General features: G+C 40.9%; 1 protein-coding gene across 9 annotated transcripts in view; it reads right to left on the minus strand.

The window, feature by feature from the left end:
* The window catches only part of AGO3 (argonaute RISC catalytic component 3), a 119,859-nt gene that overhangs the window by 70,939 nt on the left and 27,143 nt on the right, over positions 1–21,777 (minus strand). For 3 of the 9 annotated variants that reach the window (XM_059690201.1, XM_059690199.1, XM_059690200.1), the window contains exons 3-5: positions 16,723–16,843; positions 5,440–5,648; positions 4,022–4,158 (exon numbers count right to left, since the gene is read on the minus strand). In XM_059690201.1, the coding sequence (XP_059546184.1) occupies positions 4,022–4,158; positions 5,440–5,648; positions 16,723–16,843 (467 nt within the window). Of the gene's footprint in view, positions 1–4,021; positions 4,159–5,439; positions 5,671–16,722; positions 16,846–21,777 lie in introns of those variants that run through there. The other 6 variants (XM_059690202.1, XM_059690203.1, XM_059690205.1 and 3 more) reach the window with 6 other exon arrangements.

Raw genomic sequence — 21,777 nt, forward strand, 5'->3', positions numbered from 1 at the left:
AAAATGAAAAAGGTCCAAATTCTTTATAAAATATAACAATAGCAAAACTTGAAAAAGACTACACAAAAAAAGAGAAGATCCATCTTTACAATTTTGCATTTTAATTAAAAAGATAAAGTAGTAATAAACAGAATTCAGCATCACATTAAAAGAATCCAGAAACATTAGTTTGGTTCAGTGCTTCTTTAAAATAAGAGAAACATCATATCATCAGCTCCATTAATGCTAAAATGACATCTGAGAAAATTCAATATCCATTCCTGATTAAAAGTACTTAATAGGAAGCAACAGATCCTCCTATACACACATCCATGTATGAATTATACTTAATGCAGAAACTTTGGAAGTATTCTTTTTAAAGTCAGGAATAAAAAGAGGATGCCCACTAATCACTAATGTTTAAATTGTCCTGTCTGAATATTTAGTCAGTGTAACCTGAAGGAGAAGTATAAAAATCCAAAAGAAGAGGTAAACCTATCACTATCAGCAGATAAAATGATTATAACCTAGAAACTAGGAAAGTCACTTAAAAAACTACTATAAACAATAATGGAATTCAGTAAGGCAGAGAGAAATGTCAGTATATAGAACTTAAAAGCCTTCATGTATATAAACAATAACCAGTTAGAATCTATAAACTCATTTAGTAGCAAAAATAAGGGGGGAAATGTCCAGAAATAACAAGAAATGTACAAATTTTATGTGAGAAAAATGTTAATACATTCCTGAAGAAAACAAAAGTAATCTTGAACAAATGCAATAACATTCTATTTCATTTGACAGAAAGATTCAATATTTAAAAAAAAACCCAATTTGTCCTAACTTAATTTATAAATATGAGATCTCAGTAAAAATAATACCCCATCCTCCACATCTATTGGATCTAGACAAGGTGTTTCTAAAGCTTATATGGTAATAAATAAAAATGGCCTAGAAAAACCTGAAAAAAAATGAGACTAGTGCTATTAGATATTAAAAGTCATAAAAGAAATTATTGATCACTACTTTTAAGTGTTTGTGTGTAAAGACACACATGCACGCGCGGATAAATTTCTATGTGGCAAAAAGCAAAAAAAACCCCAAGACTGTAGCAAAGGCCAAAAAACAAGTAACAACGAAGGGATATCATCTGTAATTCACATCTCAATTGAGAAAGCTCAGTAAATGAGGAGACCAAACATCCGACAGAAAAAAAAGGGCGAAGGATACAAACAGTTAACAGAAAAAGAAACGTGGCCCTTACATATATGAAAATGTTCAAATGGAAAACAAAAGCACATAGTGAAACTATTTCTTGTAAATCCGACTGACAAAAATCTAGTTTGACACCTGTAGAGGCAAAGGCGTAAGGAAATAGGTAGTCTCAATCACTGATGCAAAGTAAGTATTTACAATCTTGGTAGAGGGCAATCTGGCGATAACAATAAAAATTACAAATACATTTGCCCTTGACTCATCAATCTCACTCCTGGAATCTATCTTAAAAAAACAACATTGTGTGTGTGTGTGTGTGTGTGTGTGTGTGTGTGTGTGTGTGTGTATGAAATGATGTTCTGAAATGGCATATAATTAAAGGGGACTCTTGAAATATATCCCCTCAATGACATATCTCCATGATGGCAGATGCAGCTGAAAATAATGAGGAAACTATGTACTGATCTAGAAAGAACCAGGGATCCTTGGAGGAATGGCTGATTCTAGGTATAGGTTAAGAAATATAAGATGAGCCTGGAACATCCTGCTGTGCCAGAAAGCTATCAAAGACTAATGAATTAGCAATAGGACATTATGATTTTCCACATAAGAATTCCATCGAGCCCTAGCCGGTTTGGCTCAGTGGACAGAGTGTCAGCCTGTGGACGCAAAGGTCCCAGGTTCGATTCCGGTCGAGGGCATGTACCTTGGTTGCGGGCACAACCCCAGTGGGGAGTGTGCAGGAGGCAGCTGATCGATGTTTCTCTCATCGATGTTTCTGGCTCTCTATCCCTCTCCCTTCCTCTCTGTAAAAAAAACCCAATAAAATATATATATATAAAGAATTCCATCTAATACAAAAGGAATAACAGAATTAGAAAAAATATCGGTTGATAGTACCTAGTGAAATAAATAGTTCAGGTAACAATGATCAATGAATGGAATATTAGAAATTGCAAGGCTGATTGGGAAATTTTAATGGAGAGATCAGGCCTATTGTATTATTAAAAAAATGGGACCACTAAATACTGATACAATATGAAGCACTTAAAAATTTATAAAGTTTTTTGAACCAGAATTGAATCAAACCTCAAGGGCCAACTTTCATTTTAAGGAAATATAGGGAACAAAGGAACAAAATAATCACACCACAAGTAAACAAAAGACAAATCCAGGTTTCTGGATATTCTACAGGACACCTGACAACAAGACAATAGCAAACAAAAAAACAAAAAACAAAACAAACAAAAAATGGAGGGAAAAACAACTAAAAAACAAACAAACAAAAGACAAAATAAAACAAGAGGGAAGGAAATGGGACTACTACATTTTAAAAAGGCACAGAAAAAACATTGATGGGAGAGAATCATTGATCGGCTGCCTCCTGCACGTCCCTTACTGGGGATCTGGCCTGCAACTTGGGCATGTGCCCTTGACTGGAATCGAACCACCACCTCCTGGTTCATAGGTCCACGCTCAACCACTGAGCCATGCCGGCCAGGCTAGAAACTGTATATTTAATAATGAAAAACTGAAATATTGAGAAGATGGATAAAAAATAGCTCAGTCGCCCTAGCTGGTTTGGCTCAGTGGATAGAGCACCAGCCTGCCGACTGAAGGGTCTTGGGTTCAATTCAGCCCGGGTTGCAGGCTGGATCCGCAGTGTGGGGCGTGCAGGAAGGAGGCAGCTGATCAGTGATTCCTTCTCATCATTGATGTTTCTATCTCTTTCTCCCTCTCACCTTCCTTTCTGAAATCAATAAAAATATATTTAAAAATAAATAAATAAAATAAATAGATAAAAAAGGCATAAAGCCTAATGTAATGTATGAATCTTATTTGGATCCTGATTAGAACCAATAACTATAAAAATGTATTTGAAACAATCAGGGAAATCTGAGTTTAGACAGGGTATTAGAAGCTACAAATAAAATTATTATTTTCAATTTTCTTATATATGATAATGGCATTGTGACTGTGTAAGAAAACATCCATGTTTTTAGAGATACATACTGAATTAGTAGGGACAAAATAATATTCTGTCTGGGATTTTACTTAAAGACACTACAGTAAAGGAAGAAATGGAGATAGTTTAAGCAAAGGTAGAAAAATACTGACAATTTGGATAATGACTATATAGGTGGCAGTTTCTCATACTATTCTCTCTTCTTTTTTATAAGTTCAAAAATAGAAAAAAAACCACCTAAATATTAATGCAAGTAGCACTACATTAAGCATCAGTAGTAGGTATAATGCCAGGGGTGACCATGACTAATAGACTTCTCTTCCTGTAAAATATGTATTTTGTAATTAAATATTGACTTAGATTTAAAAGGACGAAAGTGATTTATAATAGAAGATTGCTCAGATGATCACATCAAAGCTTTTAACCCCTAGAGTGCCAGGGAGCGCGATTGCGCTCCTCCTGTGTTTCGCCAAAAGTGCCGGGAGCGCTATCGCTATCTCGCTCCTCCTGCAATGTCACTATTAGATGCTAGTAGTTCACTCTTTATGTGGGAAAAAAAATTTAAAAACCTTAACTCAAAATGCCTTGGCAATTTTAGCATAGTTCCTAGGATATTGGTTGGCACTCAAAGGGTTAAATTTGCTTTAGTAGCAAACCAGGACAAGTTCTGTGTAAAGGCTTTCTGAATGAAATGTAATATAAATATAAAGATTTTCTATTTTGTCTTAATGTAAGTCCAAATATTACTTTAAGACACTAGTACATATAATTATACATAAAATGCACATATGCACACTAAACACACAAGCAGGCCATACAGAAATCAATTATCCAATATAGAATATGGTTTTATTCCCTTACCATCAATATTAAGCATCATTTTCCACATGGCAGGACGAACAGATTGATGGAATCCAAACCATACCTCCCTGCCCCCTCCCAGAGGGTGGTCATATCCTTCTGGAGCCGAGAAAAATGAACGCCCCACAGGTGTGTATCTACAAAAATTAAAATGGCATGTTCAATCCTTTCCTTCCTATATAAGTATTTAAATATGCAGAACAGGTGAGTCTAGAGCACATAAATTATCATGCTTATCATTAAGTATATGAAACTAAACATTTTCCAAATTTGTAAAAGCAAAAAGCAGCTATTTTAATAAAAAAAAAATCTGTATCCTTCACTGCAACCCTATATTGTAACAACTAATGTTAGTATGAATAAGAACACATTTTATTTAAAATACTTTCTTTAAAATAAATTTTAAAAAGTTAACAGCTCCAATCTTAGAAAATGCTAAATAATTACTGATCAAAAAGCTATTTCTATAAACATGTTTGTAAGACATAATATTTTTCTTTAAAAAGACACAGCCTGCCCTAGCCGGCGTGGCTCAGTGGATAGAACGTTGGCCTATGGACTGAAGAGCCCTGGGTTTGATTCTGATCAAGCGCACATGCCTGGATTGTGGGCTCAATCCCCAGTAGGGGGCGTGCAGGAGGCAGCCTATCATAGATTCTCTTTCATTGATGTTTCTATCTCTCTCTCTCTCTTCCTCTCTGAAATCAATAAAAATAAAAAAAACATTTTAAAAAAAAGACACAGCCTATCTGATCCAATATAAGCACAGACACACACATACATATGTGAGATGCTAGTGTGATTAAAAATACAGCAATTTCAACACAATTTGATACTATTGTATCAACAATGAAATTACCTTTAAAACAAGGTGATTTAACTATAGCCTTATATCTGAAAACACATCAGTTGCTCAAGATTTAAAGCTCTTAGGAGAAAGGGTTAGACATTTTTCTAAAAAAATATCCACTGGAATAGCTAAAATAATAAGGTGCATTTATTTTCAAACGTCAGAGAATTTTCTGTAACTTACATCTATCAATGAACTTGTATGCATGCTATTCTTTTTTAAAAAAATATTTTTTTTATTGATTTCAGAGAGGAAGGAAGAGGGAGAGATAGAAACATCAATGATGAGAGAAAATCATTGATCAGCTGCCTCCTGCACGCCCCTTATTGGGAATCAAGCCCACAACCCAGGCATGTGCCCTTAACCAGAATCGAACTCAGGATCCTTTGGTCCACAGGCCGACACTCTATCCACTGAGCCAAACCAGGTAGGGCTGCATGCTATTCTTCAACTGAAATATTCAAAATATACAACATCTGAAGATTAACCAAAGGAGGCCTGCACAACTCTTGGGAGGAAAGCCTTCGTATTTAAAATCTAAAGATGAAAAAAAGCCAGAAGCACCCACTTCATGGAGGGCAGATGTCGTAGCACCACATCAACGGCATGGACAGGATTAGTGCTGATTGGCTTGTCTAATTCCAGTGGCTCAGGCAAGGTCCGTCCTGTCAGTACTTCATGTAGTAGGTGCCAACTCACCCGAGAGACAAACTTGATTGACACCTTGAAAGGTCGATCTTTTCCACCTTCCCCAGGGAGAGTAACATCTAAATCTACCTGTTAGTGAGAAAAGAGTCATCTGGTAAAAGTTGAAAAAGATAAATACAATTATTTTTAAGTTTAACTTACACAAATATTTAAGAGAAAACAAGGCAAATATAAAAAAACACACCAATCTCAATGTTAAAAAAAAAGACTAACATTTAAATGACAGTTATTTATGCCAGCTTGTCATTAAAAAATACTGAAAACTGCCTAAATGCTATTAAAGAAAAAAGATGAAGAATATCTCTTGGAATTGTTATGGAATAATTTCCAAGCTATACTGCTAAGTGAAAAAAAAAAAAAAAGGCAAAGTACAGAAGATTACAAATAGTATGCCATCTTTTATGTGAGAAAAAAGGGAAAATGGAAAATTCTTTTTGTATTTGCTTATTTATGCAAAAAGAAACACAGGGAGCATAAACCAGAAACAAAGAAATTGGTTACTTTAAAAGGATGGAAAGAAACAAACTGGTAGAAATAAGAGAGATTAAGAGTGTATTTTCCAGTATGTTCTAACTTTTGGAAACATGTTAAGTAAAGTTCTATACATTAAAAATTAAAAATTAAATCAATAAGGCTGCAGGGAAAAACTAAACTAAATATAAACAAAACCAAATGAAACCAAATGCACTTCAAATGAATAATATAGCCATACCAAAAGAAGAAGAAAACACTAATGCAAGTAACTCTTGAATACATTATACTGACTATACCAGTGATGGCGAACCTATGACACGTGTATCAGAGGTGACATGCGAACTCATTTTGGGTGACACGCATCAACAGAGACAAAAAATTGCATAATTCAAATATTTGTCTCTCGCAACGGCCAGAGTTGGGCATCACTCGAGTAATATTACTACTCACGTTACTCATGATCAATAATGCAATTTTAAAACCAGATGTAAACATGTACATCGGTGTTGCATAGCAAAGATACATAGTGAAAACATCCAAGACACATTGTTCCAATATTGACATTAATATAAAAAGGTTAAGAATTGCACTATAAAGAGATTAATCTTTACTCATGACATTTTATTTTTACTCGAGTGACAAAATGCCCAATTCTGGAAATGGCCTCGTTATTGTCAACATGTGCCTCGGGTAAGCTTCCTGGGAGTTCGGGTGCATTCGGCAAACGGACGCACTTGATCGCCATGTTCGTTAGGAGACAGGAGTGGGAGGGTTAGAAGAAAAAGATATACAGTGCAACAGTGCTCAACGAGGCATTCTGCGTGTCAGATAATTGATTACAGCACCATATATTTGTTGGTTATACATACTATCTGTGAGTTGTTTTGCACCAGGAGTCAGTGCAACAACACTGCAAAAAGTTAATAGGTAAGAAACCTATCAACCTTTTATAAAAAACGCCGTGATTTATATTTATTTATTTTTACAGCCTTGTGATGGAGAATCAAAAAAATAAAAAAGCAAGATTGAATGAAGTAGCCGACCTTTTCAAGACATATGGACCGAGATGTATGGGACTGTCAACAGAAACAACAGATCATTGTGCATTCTGTGTAATGAAACGGTAGTAAGCAAAACGTGGAATGTAAAGAGACATCTTGAAACTAATCATTGTCAGCTCTTGAAAAAAAGTATCGATGCAAGGAAGGAATACATTTCTAGGCAGCTACACCTCTATAAAAGTCAATCAAATTCCATCATTAAATTTGTAAGATGCTCTACAAATTTAACATCAGCAAGTTACTGTATTGCTCACTCCATAGCTCAGCATGGAAAAGCCCTCAGTGACGGAGAATTTATTAAGGAAACATTTCTAAGATGTGCACCAGCTCTATTTCACGATATGAAAAATAAAGATGATATTATTAAAAGAATTTCTGAGTTACCACTCAGTAGAAATACTATCAAAGACAGAATAATAGATCTTAACAAAAACGTACATCAGTTAAAAAAAGACTTAAATAGTTGTAAATATTTTTCGATTTCTCTTGATGCAACTACTGATGTCACATCAAATGCTTGGTTGGCCATTATTGCTAGATAGTCTGATGGTCTCACAATGAGAGAAGCGTTGATAAAGTTAGAATCAGTGCCAATAAGTACATCAGGAAACGAAATATGTAACGTTGTTATAAAAACATTCAGTGACCTAAACATTGATATCTCTAAAATTGTGTCAGTCACGACAGATGGGGCACCAAATATGATGGGGAAAAATGTGGGATTCCTGAAATTGATTATGGAAGCTATTAGACATCTACTTGTACCTTTTCATTGCATCATCCATCAGGAGGTGTTGTGTGCCAAATCAGGATTCTCAGAATTGAATGATTTAATGTCAGTTGTAACAAAAATTGTGAATTTTATAGCTTCTCGACCCTCCCACAAGCGAAAATTTTCTGCACTTTTACAGGAAGTTGATTCAACCTACAGTGGACTACTGATGTTCAATAATGTGAGATGGCTGTGTCGAGGTAAAGTATTTGAGCGATTTGTGGAGTGCTTTGAAGATATTACGGTATTTATTGAGAATAAGGATCTGGCAAACTTTCCTCAGATCAATGATCATAAGTGGGTCAGCAATTTGATGTTTTTTACGGATCTCTCTATTCATATGAATGAATTGAACTTAAAATTACAAGGTTTTGGCAAAAGTATTGACATTATGTTTGGATACATCAAATCTTTTGAAAGTAAACTTAAAATTTTCAAGCGAGATATTGAAACTAAAACTTATAAGTATTTTCCTCGGATAAAAAAGCATTTTGAGAAGGCCACTACAAGGAGTGTAATGGAGTCTGTACTTATGTACCAGAATATAGTAAACTCGTCATTTGAACAGTTCAGCGAAAGATTCGACCAATTTAGAAGCCTAGAACAGACCATTAAAATAATTAAGTATCTGGATGTAGTTGTTTACGGTACTTTGAATTAAAGGATTTCCAAAGGATGCAAATCGACGATTTAGAGCTGCAACTTGCAGATTTTCAAGGTAGCATTTGGACTCATGTGTTTGTCAACTTAAGGTTGAAACCTGAAAATCTGGAACGAAATCGTTTGAATAATGAAGAGTGCAACTACAAACAAGAAATTTTGAGTGCTTGGAACAGGGTACCTGATACTTTTAGCGACATAAAAAATATAGCGATGGCTTTGCTAACAATTTTTTCATCAACATATTTTTGTGAGATTTTGTTCTGAGCATTAAATAATATTAAAACGAACAAAAGAAACTGGCTAACAGATGAAGTTAGTGGCGCTTGCTTGGCCTTGAAGTGCACCAAGTATGAACCTGCAATCGAAGCATTAGCAGACAAACTTCAGCACCAAAAAAGTCACTAATTTCTAGTTTTCGTACTATTTGATTATCATTGTTTTTATTATTATTTTTTCCTAAATGTACATTGTTTTTCTGTTTTTGTTCATTTTATACATATTTTTTGGCTGATTTTTCTTTGTTAAATGGCATTTAAATATATAAAATAAATATCAAAAATATAAATCTTTTTTTTACTATGGTTGCAAATATAAAAAAAAAAATTATGAATATTTCGATATGTGACATGGCGCCAGAGTTAAGTTAGGGTTTTTCAAAATTTTGACTCGCCGAGCTCAAAAGGTTCGCCATCACTGGACTATACTCTCAGTTGGGGGTGGGGAGGAGGGGTGAGTAGGAAAGAATTGCATACAAAATAAAACCATAAACTCTTATTAGTAGGTTTGTTTTCTGTAGTGGCATGGTATAGTAATTCTGAAACTATTTTACATGTACTGTAGGATTGAACTGATAACTAAAAGTTGTGATGTTTGGGGAAGCCAGGAGTTTAAAAAAGAAGGAAGATTCAAATATGCAATGTGGCGAGTAAAGAAAGATTTCTGTGAGGATAGAGTGGAACTGGAAAAATCAGTCTGAGCTCATGAGTTCCAATATACAGACCGTATGTATAAAAGAAGTGGGACTTGCAGGACACCTAAGTTAGGTTTACTGTATGACATATAATATTGTCATTTTATTATATACTAGAGGTCCGGTGCACAAAAATTTGTGCACTCAGGGGAAAGGGGGGGTCCCTCAGACCGGCCTGTGCCCTCCCGCAGTCTGGGACCCCTCGGGAGATAACGACCTGCTGGTTTAGGCCTGCTCCCGGGTGGCAGAGGGCAGGCCCAATTCCTAGGGGCAGCCCCTGGTCGGGCTCAGAGCAGGGCCGATTGGGGAGTTGGGGCGCCTTCCCCTGTCATGCACAGAGCAGGGCAGATTGGGAGGTTGCGATGCAACCCTCAGTCACGCTCAGGGTAGGGCCGATTGGGGGGTTGGGGCACCACCCCCTGTCACACTCAAGGCAGGGTCGATGGGGAGATTGCGGCGCCACACCCTGTCACGCACAGAGCAGGGCCCATCAGGGGGGTTGGGGCTCCATACCCTGTCATGCACAGAGCAGGGTCAATCAGGGGGTTGGGGAGCTCCCCCCGTCATGCACAGAGCAGGGCCGATCAGGGGGTTGAAGAGCTCCCCCCTGTCACTCACAGAGTAGGGCCAATAGGAGAGTTGGGGCACCGCCCCCTGTCACACTCAGGGCAGGGCCAATCAGGGGGTTGGGGCGCCGCCCTCTATCACCCACAGAGCAGGGCCGATCAGGGGGTTGGGGCACCGCCACTGTCACACTCAGGGCAGGGCAGATGGGGAGGTTATGACTCTACCCCAACACACACAGAGCAGGACCCGTGGGGGGGGGGGGTTCGGGTGCCGTCCTCTATCACCCACAGAGCAGGGCCAATCAGGTGGTTGGGGCCCCGCCACTGTCACACTCAGGGCAGCGCCAATGGGGAGGTTATGGCTCTACCCCGTCACACACAGAGCAGGGGGGCGATCAGGGAGTTTGGGCGCTGCCCCCTGTCACGCTGATCCCGGTGCCGGGAGGCCTCTCGGCTCCACTGATCCCGGTGCCGGGAGGCATATTACCCTTTTACTATATAGGATAGAGGCCTGGTGCATGGGTGGGGGCTGGCTGGTTTGCCCTGAAGGGTGTCCTGGATCAGCGTGGGGGTCCCCACTGGGGTGCCTGGCCAGCCTGGATGAGGGGTTGATGGCTGTTTGCAGCTGGTCACACACCCTTCAGGGTGGGGGTCCCCACTGGGGTGCCTGGCCAGTCTGGGTGAGGGGCTGAGGGCTGTTTTCAGGCTGGGACTGAAGCTCCCAACTGCTCCTTTTTTTCTTTCTTTTTTTTTTTTTTTTTTATTCTGGGCCAGCTTTAGCTCTGAGGCCTCGGCTGCTGAAAACAGGTTTCTGACCTTTGTTTACCGTCTGTATTTGATACAATGTTGCGGTCCGGCTAGCTGAAGCTCCCCTGAGTAAAGCAGGTTTCTGAGGTTTTTTTAGCTTCTTTATTCGCAACATAGTTGCTTATAGTTGCAGCTGAGAGGCCGGCAAGACAGGCGGGGAACGTTGGAGTTCTCTGTCACTGAAGCAAGCAAGCCTCCCTGTTCACATCAGCTGCCTGGCTGCCGGCCGCTATCTTGGCTGCCAGTTAATTTGCATATTTCGGCCCTACTCTGTGAGTGACAGGGGGATTAGCCAATGGGAAGGGTAGCGGAGTGACACTAATTACCATGTTTCTCTTTTATTAGTGTAGATGTATACCAGAGGCCCGGTGCACAAAAATTTGTGCACTCGGGGGAAGGGGGGCGTCCCTCAGCCCGGCCTGTGCCCTCTCGCAGTCTGGGACCCCTCGGGAGATAACAACCTGCTGGCTTAGGCCTGATCCCGGTGTAAGAGGGCAGGCCCAATCCCTAGGTGCAGCCCCTGGTTGGGCTCGGAGCAGGACCGATTGGGGAGTTGGGGCGCCGCCCCCTGTCATGCACAGAGCAGAGTGGATTGGGAGGTTGCAATGCCACCCTCAGTCAAGCTCAGGGTAGGGCCGATTGGGGGGTTGGGCACCACCCCCTGTCACACTCAAGGCAGGGTCGATGGGGAGGTTGCGGCGCCACCCCGTCACGCACAGAGCAGGGCCAATCAGGGGGTTGGGGCGCTGCCCCCTTTCACGCACAGAGCAGGGCCCATCAGGGGGGTTGGGGCTCTGTACCGTGTCACGCACAGAGCAGGGCCAATCAGGGGGTTGGGGCGCTGGCCCCTGTCAGGCACAGAGCAGGACCCATCAGGGGGTTGGGGAGCTCCCCCGTCACTAACAGAGTAGGGCCGATAGGGGAGTTGGGGCACCGCCCCATCACACACAGAGCAGGGCCAATCAGGGTGTTGGGGCGCCACCACTGTCACACTCAGGGCAGGGCCGATGGGGATTGGGATGCCGCACCCTGTCACACACAGAGCAGGGCCGATCAGAGGGTTGGGGCGCCGCACCCTGTCACACACAGAGCTGCAGGGCGATCAGGGGGTTGGGGAGCTCCCCCCTATCAGGCACAGAGCAGGGCTGATCAGGAGGTTGGGGCGCCTTCCCCTGTCACGAACAGAGCAGGCCGGATAGGGAGGTTGTCGCCCCGCTCCCTGTCACACAGAGAGCCGCAGGGCGATCAGGGGGTTTGGACGCTGCCCCTTGTCACGCTGATCCCGGTGCCGGGAGGCCTCTCGGCTCCGCTGATCCCGGTGCTGGGAGGCATATTACCCTTTTACTATATAGGGTAGAGGCCTGGTGCACGGGTGGGGCTGGCTGGTTTGCCCTGAAGGGTGTCCTGGATCAGGGTGGGGGTCCCCACTGGGGTGCCTGGCCAGTCTGGGTGAGGGGGCTGAGGGCTGTTTTCAGGCTGGTTGGTGACTGAAGCTCCCAACCGCTTTTTTTTTTTTTTTTTTTTTGATTCTGGGCCAGCTTTAGCTTTGAGGCTTGGCTCCAGCTCTTAGGCCTCCGCTGCTGAAAGCAGGTTTCTGGCCTTTGTTTACCTTCTGTATTTGAAACAATGTTGCGATCCTGCTGGCTGAAACCCGACGGACTAAAGCAGGTTTCTGAGGTTTTGTTTAGCTTCTATATTTGTAACATAGTTGCTTAGAGTTGCAGCTCAGAAGCCGGCAGCGGCAGGCAGGGAATGTTGGAGTCCTCTGTCACTGAAGCAAGCAAGCCTCATGTTCGCTTCCAGCTGCCTGGCTGCCGGCCAACATCTTGGCTGGCAGTTAATTTGCATATCTCGCTGATTAGCCAATGGGAAGGGTAGCGGTCCTACGCCAATTACTATGTTTCTCTTTTATTTATTTATTTATTTTTATTTTTTTTAATATATTTTATTGATTTCTTACAGAGAGGAAGGGAGAGGGATAGAGAGCCAGAAACATCCATGAGAGAGAAACATGGATCAGCTGCCTCCTGCACGCCCCCCACTGGGGATGTGCCCGCAACCAAGGTACATGCCCTTGACCGGAATCGAACCCGGGACCCTTGAGTCCGCAGGCCGAAGCTTTATCCACTGAGCCAAACTGGTTCTGGCGTGTTTCTCTTTTATTAGATAGGATATGTACGTATTTGAATTTCCTACTTCTGTCCACTGAAAGGGCTTAGAAGCACATATAGCAGTGAGCACACCCAGTTCCCATATTTTGATTTCTAAACTGCATTCCCCAACTAAAAGAAACCTGTGCTCCTTTTGGGAATAGCAAGTTGCAGGATTTCTGCAGGGAAAAATTATAAGAGCCTGGAACATCTTGTGCCAAAAAGTAAGGAAGTACTCAAATTAAAGAAAAAGTTGATCATGTCAAAAGGACATAGGAACCAATTTGAACTGTCATATAAATAGAATAAATAAATAATGGAAAAGAAAATGCTCTCCTGCCTTGGCCAGTGTGGCTCAGTTGGCTGTCCCATTCACCAAAAGGTGGTGGTTCCCGGTTAGGGCATATACCCAGGTAGTGGGTTCAATCCCTGGTTGGGGTGTGTATGGGAGGAAACTGATCGATATTTCTCTGTTTCTCCTTTCCTCTCTCTAAAATCAATTAAGAAAAAAAGAAAATGCTCTTCCTTGCTATAGAATGTTACCTAATAAATCTAGAAGGAAATCATCATTACTATATAGTAATAATTCTTCCAAACAAGAATCATCAATTACTTAAAAAATCTAATGAGAAACAAGATCCTTTAAAGTATCACCCATATCAATATTAAAAACTTCTGTACATCAAAGGAAAAAAAGCAACAAAGTGAAAAGATAACCTATGGAATATTAAGAAATATTTGGAAATCATGTATCTGATAAGAATACATATAAAGAAGAGCTAAAGCCCGGTCAGTGTGGCTCAGTGGTTGAGTGTCAACCTATGAACCGGGAGCTTACAGTTCGATTCCTGGTCAGGGCACATCCTGGGGTTGCGGGCTTGATCCCCAGTGGGGGGCATGCAGGAGGCAGCCAATGAATGATTCTCTCTCCCTTCCTCTCTGAAACCAATAAAATATATATATATATATATATATATATATATATATATATATATATATATGGAAAAAATAGCTAAAATTCAACAACAATCAAACAAACCACTTAAAAAATGGGCAAAGAACTTCAGTACATATTTCTCCAAAGATACACAAATGGCCCATAAGCACATGAAAAGATGCTCAACTTCACTAATAATTAGGGATATACAAAATCAAAACCACAATCACATATGACTTCATACACATTAGGATGGCTATTATCAACACAATAGAAAATAAGTGTTGACAAGGGTGTAGATAATTTAGAACCCTGTAAGTACTGTTGGTGGGAATGTAAAATGGTGCAGTTGCTGTGGAAAACAGTATGGTGGTTTCTCAAAACATTAAAAATATAATTACCATTTATATGATCCAGCAACTCCACTTTTGGGTATATGCACAATAGAACTGAAAGCAGGGATTAGAACAGATATTTGTACCCATATTTACAGCAGCATTATTTGCAATAACCCAAAGATGTCCATCAGTAGATGGACAAACAACAAAATGTATACACACATACAAGCACACGGAAATATTATTCAGCTTTAAAAAGAAAGGAAAATCCCTATAACGTGACAACAAAGATGAACCTTGATGACATTATGATAAATGAAATAAGCCAGTAACAAAAAGACAATGTACAATTCCATTTATATGAGGTACTTGGAATAGTCAAATTCATAGAGACACAAAGTAGAATGGTGGTTGCCAGGGGTTCAGGAGAGGGGAGAATGAGGAGTTAATGTTTAATGAGCAAAGAGTTTGTTTTACAAGATGAAAAAGGTTATGGAGATGGATAGTGGTGACAGTTGTTGAATGTATTTAATGCCATAGAACAGTCTTTAAAAATAGCTCAGATAATAAATTTTATGCAATCTGTACTTTACTAGAATTTTTTAAAAAACTATCTCGCCCTGACTGGAGTGGCTCAGTTGTCCCATGCACCAAAAGGTCACCAGTTCAATTCCTGGTCAGGGCACAGACCTAAGTTAACTCCCATATGCACCTCGACTTGGGTTTGATCCCAAGTCGGGGTGCATATGGGAGCCAACTGATCGATGTTTTCTCTCACATTGATGTTTCTCTCTCTAAACTAAATAAAAACATTTAAAACAAAAAGTTATCTCCCAAGAGCAAAGAGAAAAAGAATAACTTGAAAAGAGAAACATGGCAGATACCAACTTAACCAAGTGATCAAAGTTAACATCACCATTAACAAAACAAATACATACTATGTGCTTCTTGATAAGATACACTGATAAGGAAAAAAACACATATTAATTCCTTCCAAAAATGTTTGATCAGAATTTAATAAAGTGGAAGTATCAGACAAACTCAGACTGAGGGACAGTCTAAAAATAACTTGCCTGCAACCTTCAACCATGTTAATGTCATTAAAGAAAGAAGGCAAGGCTGAGGAATTGTTCCAAAATAAAGAAAACTAGAGAGACATGATATCTAAATATAAACATGAACCTGGACTCAATTCTGTATTAAAGGGAAAAAAATGCTAAAGGACATTATTGGAACAAATGACAAAACTGGAATATGGGTTGTTGATTAGACAAAAGTATCACATATCAGTGTAGAGTTTAGTGAAGTTGATAACTGTACTATTAAAAAAAATTTTTTTAAGTCCTCACCTAAGGATATTTTTCCATTGGTTTTTAGAGAGAGTGGAAGGGAGAGACAGAGAGAGAAACACTGATGTGAGAGAGACACATCAATTGGTGGCCTTCGCACACGCCCCAACCAGGGCAAGGGGATCAAGCCTGCAACCTAGGTACGTGCCCTTGACAGCAATCAAACCTGGGACCCTTCAGTCCCCAGGCTGATGCTCTCTCTGCTGAGCTAAACCGGTTAGGGCCATTATGGTTTTTAATAGTACAGTTATCACCCTAGCCATTTGGCTCAGTGGACAGAGTGGCGGCCTGGGGACTTAAAGGGTCCTGGGTTCTATACCGGTCAAGGGTACATGCCCAGGTTTCAGGCTTGATCCCCAGTAAGGGGTGTGCAGGAGGCAGCCACTTGATTCTCTCTCATTATTGATGTTTCTATCTCTCTCTCCCTCTCCTTTCCTCTCTGAAATCAATAAAAATATAATAAAAAGAATGAAAGCATAATGTATGCAATCTACTCTTGGATGGTTCAGAAAAAAATAAGATATGCCCTGGTTGGTTTCGCTCAGTGGATAGAGCGTTGGCCTGTGGACTGAACAGAGTCCCAGGTTCAATTCCAGTCAAGGGCATGTACCTTGTTTGCGGGCACATCTCCAGTAGAGGGTGTGCAGGAGGCAGCTGATCGATGTTTCTCTCTCATGGATGTTTCTAACTCTCTATCCCTCTCCCTTTCTCTCTGTAAAAATCAATAAAATAATTTTTAAAAATTTTAAAAGAGATAGATAGATAGATAGATATAGCGGTATCTATAGATAGAGACAGCAAAGGACAGAAAGAAAGAGAATGCTAAAACAAATGTGGCAAATGTTAAGAACACTGGTGAGTCTTGGTTAAGAGTACATGAGTTCTTTACACGATTGCTACAACTTTTCTGTAAGTTTGAAATTATTTCAAAAAAGTTAAAAAAGATAAATGATACACATACATATATAGACTGAAATAAAATAAAAAGGTAACAAACGCATTTAAAATAAGAAATTGCAAAAGTATAGCTTCCCAAAAAAGGAACACATATCTTACCCCAGTAGTTGCCACAGGAAGTGGATTGGCTGTGTAAAGGCTTCTTTTTCCATCATAAACTGGCCTACGGTCCCCAAATATAGTTACTTTAAAATGCTGAACCATTGAGTCAACCACCTCCCTACAAAAGGGAAAAAATACATTCACATAATCTTCTACATGATGAAATTTTAACAACTTAAAGTAATTTCTTAACATTATTTAAAGCTGTCAAAATTCTATCTACCCTGCCCCCCTTTATTTTTGAGAGAAGGGAAGGGAAAGAAACATCAATGTATGAAAGACACATTGATCAGTTGCCTCCCATATGTGCCCACCAGGGATCAAACATGCAACCTATGCATGTGGCCTGACTGGGAATCAAACCGGCAACCTTTCGGTGCACAGGACGACATTCCAACCAATTGAGTAACACCCACCAGTAAAGCTGCCAACATTCTAAAAGACAATCACATGTAATAAAAGTTTTGCTTTCAGGACCAGGCTTAGATATCAGAAAGGGATGATAGGAATTTCACACAAAAATGAAGAATGAATTCAGTGTGTTACTTAATCATTCTGGGCCACAGTTGACCTGCAAAATATTAATCCTAGAACCTGATCTAAAAATCCCTTTCACCATTTCTAAGCACCATCCAACACATTCATCTTTCTTTGTCTAAGAGTTTGATGCTCATTCCTCTGTGCTCAAATAGCACCTATAGTAAATATATCCATTAAAACACTTATTCCTTTGTATTATCCTATCTAATAAAAGAGAAACATGGTAATTAGCCATATGTCCGCTACCCTTCCCATTGGCGAATCAGGGAGATATGCAAATTAACTGCCAGCCAAAATGGAGGCTGGCAGCCAGGCAGCTTGAAGCTAACAGGAGGCTTGCTTGCTTCAGTGACAGAGGACTCCAGCGTTCCCCGTCTGCCTTAACGGCCTCTGAGCTTGCAGTTTGAAACATTGTTACAAATACAGAAGCTAAACAAAACCCCAGAAACCTGCTTTCAGCCAGCCAGGATCTCGGAGCTGGAGTTGATACAGTGTTTTGATTATAGAACCCAAACAAACCAGATACCTGCTTTCAGCAGCAGAGGCCTCAGAGCTGGAGCCAGAGCTAAAGCTGGCCCAGAATAAAAAAAGAAAAAGAAAAAACGAAGCAGTTGGGAGCTTGTCACCTGCCAGCCTGAAAACACCCCTCAGCCCCTCACCCAGACTGGCCAGGCACCCCAGTGGGGACCGCCATCCTGAAGGGTGTGTGACCAGCTGCAAACAGCCATCATCCCCTCACCCAGGCTGGCCAGGCACCCCACCCTGATCCAGGACACCCTTCAGGGCAAACCAGCCGGCCCCCACCCATGCACCAGGCCTCTATCCTATATAGTAAAAGGGTAATATGCCTCCCAGCACCGGGATCAGCGGAGCCGAGAGGCCTCCTGGCACCGGGATCAGCGTGATGGGGCAGCGTCCAAACCACCTGATCGCCCTGCGGCTCTGTGTGTGACAGGGGGCGGGGCCACAACCTCCCTATCCGGCCTGCTCTGTTCGTGACAGGGGAAGGCGCCCAAACCCCCTGATCAGCCCTGCTCTGTGCATGATAGGGGGGAGCTCCCCAACCCCCTGATTGCCCTGCAGCTCTGTGTGTGACAGGGTGCGGCGCCCCAATCCCCTGATCGGCCCTGCTCTGTGTGTGACAGGGTGTCCGGCTGATTGGGACTGAATGAGATGGGCCAGACACGCCCTGGAGACCTCCCTCGGTCCCTCCCTGACTGACCAACCTCCCGCATCCCTCCCTGGCCCCGATCATGCACCGGTGGGGTCCCTTGGCCTGGCCTGTGCCCTCTTGCAATCTGGGACCCCTTGGGGGATGTCAGAGAGAAGGTTTCAGCCCGATCCTGCAGGCCAGGCTGAGGGCACCCTCTGGTGCACGAATTTGTGCACCGGGCCTCTAGTCTTATATAAACACAACAGCTAACCCAGTACACATTTCTAGTATTCACAAATAACTGACAGATTACTTTAGACTACAAAATAGATTTTTAACTCAATCTGGCTTACACTAACAACGCTTCTCTAAAACACTTAACCCTCTGACCACCACTGACTTCTTAATAGATATGGTTTCTTTCAGCCTTTTCATTTGGCTCTTTTAGCATCTGCCACAGTGATCAATCCTTGAATATCAAGATCCTTGCTTTACCTTCTCTAAAAATCCTTCTCTTTTGTCCTGGTCCTCCTACTTTTTCAGTCTCTTAAGTGTCTTCACTGGCAAACCTGAAACAATAGTATCCCCCAGAGATCCATTCTCAGTTCTCTTATCTTGACTCTACTCACTTTCCTTATTAACTATCACCTACCTATATACTGACATCTCAAATCTCAATCTCCATCTTGACTTATCTCCTAAGCTTTAGGCATTTATTTCTAATAATCTACTGAACTCCATTTGATGCTTTTTACACATTTCAACATCCAAATATCCAAAACAGAAAATAAAAAACTTGGTCCTTTCACAACCTGTATTTCTGTCAAAGCCATCACCATTATCATCACTATTATACAACCTAGGAACTATGAAGCCATTCTTTTTTTTGTTTTTTTAAATATATTTTTATTGATTTTTACAGAGAAGAAGGGAGAGGGATAGAGAGTTAGAAACATCGATGACAGAGAAACATCGATCAGCTGCCTCCCGCGCACCCCCTACCGGGGATGTTCCCGCAACCAAGATACATGCCCTTGACCAGAATCGAACCTGGGACCCTTGAGTCCGCAGGCCGACGCTCCATCCACTGAGCCAAACCGGTCAGGGCAATGAAGCCATTCTTATCGCTGCCCTTTCCTTACAGACCTAAATTATTCATTCTTCTAAATCAACTAAGCCTTGTCTTTATCACTGCTGTTACTTAATTCTTAGAACACACAACCTCTAATCTGGAAAAATAGGTACCAAAGTGCTAGGGGGTATGCTGAAGTATGAGAAAAAAAAGTCTTTGTATTTTAATTTTCATCTAACAATCTGAATATAGATTGACACTGGTGCCCTCACTTAGCCCAGGTTAGAAGGTCAGGTGTAACACATGGTACACCAGGAATACTAACGGAAAAATGGGAGCTCTGTAACATATAAGAATTAATAGTGAACTCATTCATTTTCAGCATGTTGCAACTTATTTCAGTTCAAGTGTGTGGCACATATTCAGTCAGGTTTTTGGTACATTAATCTGAAATTTTTATTTTATTTTTTTAAAAATATATTTTATTGATTTTTTACAGAGAGGAAGGGAGAGAGATAGAGAGCTAGAAACATCGATGAGAGAGAAACATTGATCAGCTGCCTCCTGCACATCTCCTACTGGGGATGTGCCCGCAACCCAGGTACATGCCCTTGACCGGAATCGAACCTGGGACCTTTCAGTCCGTAGGCCGATGCTCTATCCACTGAGCCAAACCAGTTTCGGCTGAAATTTTTAAATTAATAAATATATTCTTAAAGAGCTTATTTCAAAATATTGTTTTTTGCTTTTAATTTTTCAATAGTTACATAATGTTAGAACAGTAGTACAAGTCTATAAGTTAAAAAATTTTAAACATGTATGTGCATACAATTATCTATTAAGTGCATGGTCAAACATTTTAATTAATGGGAATGTGTGGCCGAAACCGGTTTGGCTCAGTGGATAGAGCGTCGGCCTGCGGACTGAAGGGTCCCAGGTTCGATTCCGGTCAAGGGCATGTACCTGGGTTGCGGGCACATCCCCAGTGGGGGGCGTGCAGGAGGCAGCTAATCGATGTTTCTCTGTCATCGATGTTTCTGACTCTCTGTCTCTCTCCTTTCCTCTCTGTAAAAAATCAATAAAATATATTTAAAAAAAAAATGGGGATGTGTGATCAAAAGTTTGAAGACTACTGATCTAGACTACTGCAACAGTCTTCCAAATGTTTTCCAGGACTGGTCTTTCTCTTCTCTCATTCATTCTACACAATGCCATTAGTTATGCTTTTAAATATAGATGTTCCTCATTTGCTTAAAGCCTCCAATGGCTTGCTATTATTTCTGAATTCACAGGCCTTAGCTAACTTTTCAGACTCTAGCTACTCTATTTATACTGGCCTACTTTTCTTTTTTTTTTAAATTAAATCTTTATTGTTCAGATTATTACATTTGTTCCTCTTTTTTTCCCCCCCATAACTCCCCTCCTCCCAGTTCCCGCCCCACCCTCCGCCCTCACTCCCCACCCACTGTCATCCATAGGTGCACGATTTTTGTCCAGTCTCTTCCCACATCTCCCACCCCCCTTTCCCCCCCAAGAATAGTCAGTCCATTCCCTTTCTATGTCCCTGATTCTATTATAATCAACAGTTCATTCTGTTCATCAGATTATTTATTCACTTGATTCTTAGATTCACTTGTTGATAGATGCATATTTGTTGTTCATAATTTGTATCTTTACCTTTTTCTTCCTCTTCCTCTTCTTAAAGGATACCTTTCAGCATTTCATATAATCCTGGTTTGGTGGTGATGAACTCCTTTAGCTTTTCCTTATCTGTGAAGCTCTTTATCTGACCTTCAATTCTGAATGATAGCTTTGCTGGATAAAGTAATCTTGGTTGTAGGTTCTTGGTATTCATCACTTTGAATATTTCTTGCCACTCCCTTCTGGCCTGCAAAGTTTCTGTTCAGAAATCAGCTGACAGTCGTATGGGTATTCCCTTGTAGGTAACTGAGTTTCTTTCTCTTGCTGTTTTTAAGATTCTCTCTTTATCTTTTGCTCTTGGCATTTTAATTATGATGTGTCTTGGTGTGGTCCTCTTTGGATTCCTTTTGTTTGGGGTTCTCCGCGCTTCTTGGACCTGTAAGTCCATTTCTTTCACCAGGTGGGGGAAGTTTTCTGTCATTATTTCTTCAAATAGGTTTTCAATATCTTGCTCTCTCTCATCTTCTGGCACCCCTATAATTCTGATGTTGGTATGCTTGAAGCTGTCCCAGAGGCTCCTTACACTATCCTCGCATTTTTGGATTCTTTTTTCATTTTGCTTTTCCGGTTGGATGTTTTTTGCTTC

This window comes from Myotis daubentonii, chromosome 3, assembly GCF_963259705.1.
Source record: "Myotis daubentonii chromosome 3, mMyoDau2.1, whole genome shotgun sequence".
Taxonomy (NCBI): Eukaryota; Metazoa; Chordata; class Mammalia; order Chiroptera; family Vespertilionidae; genus Myotis; species Myotis daubentonii.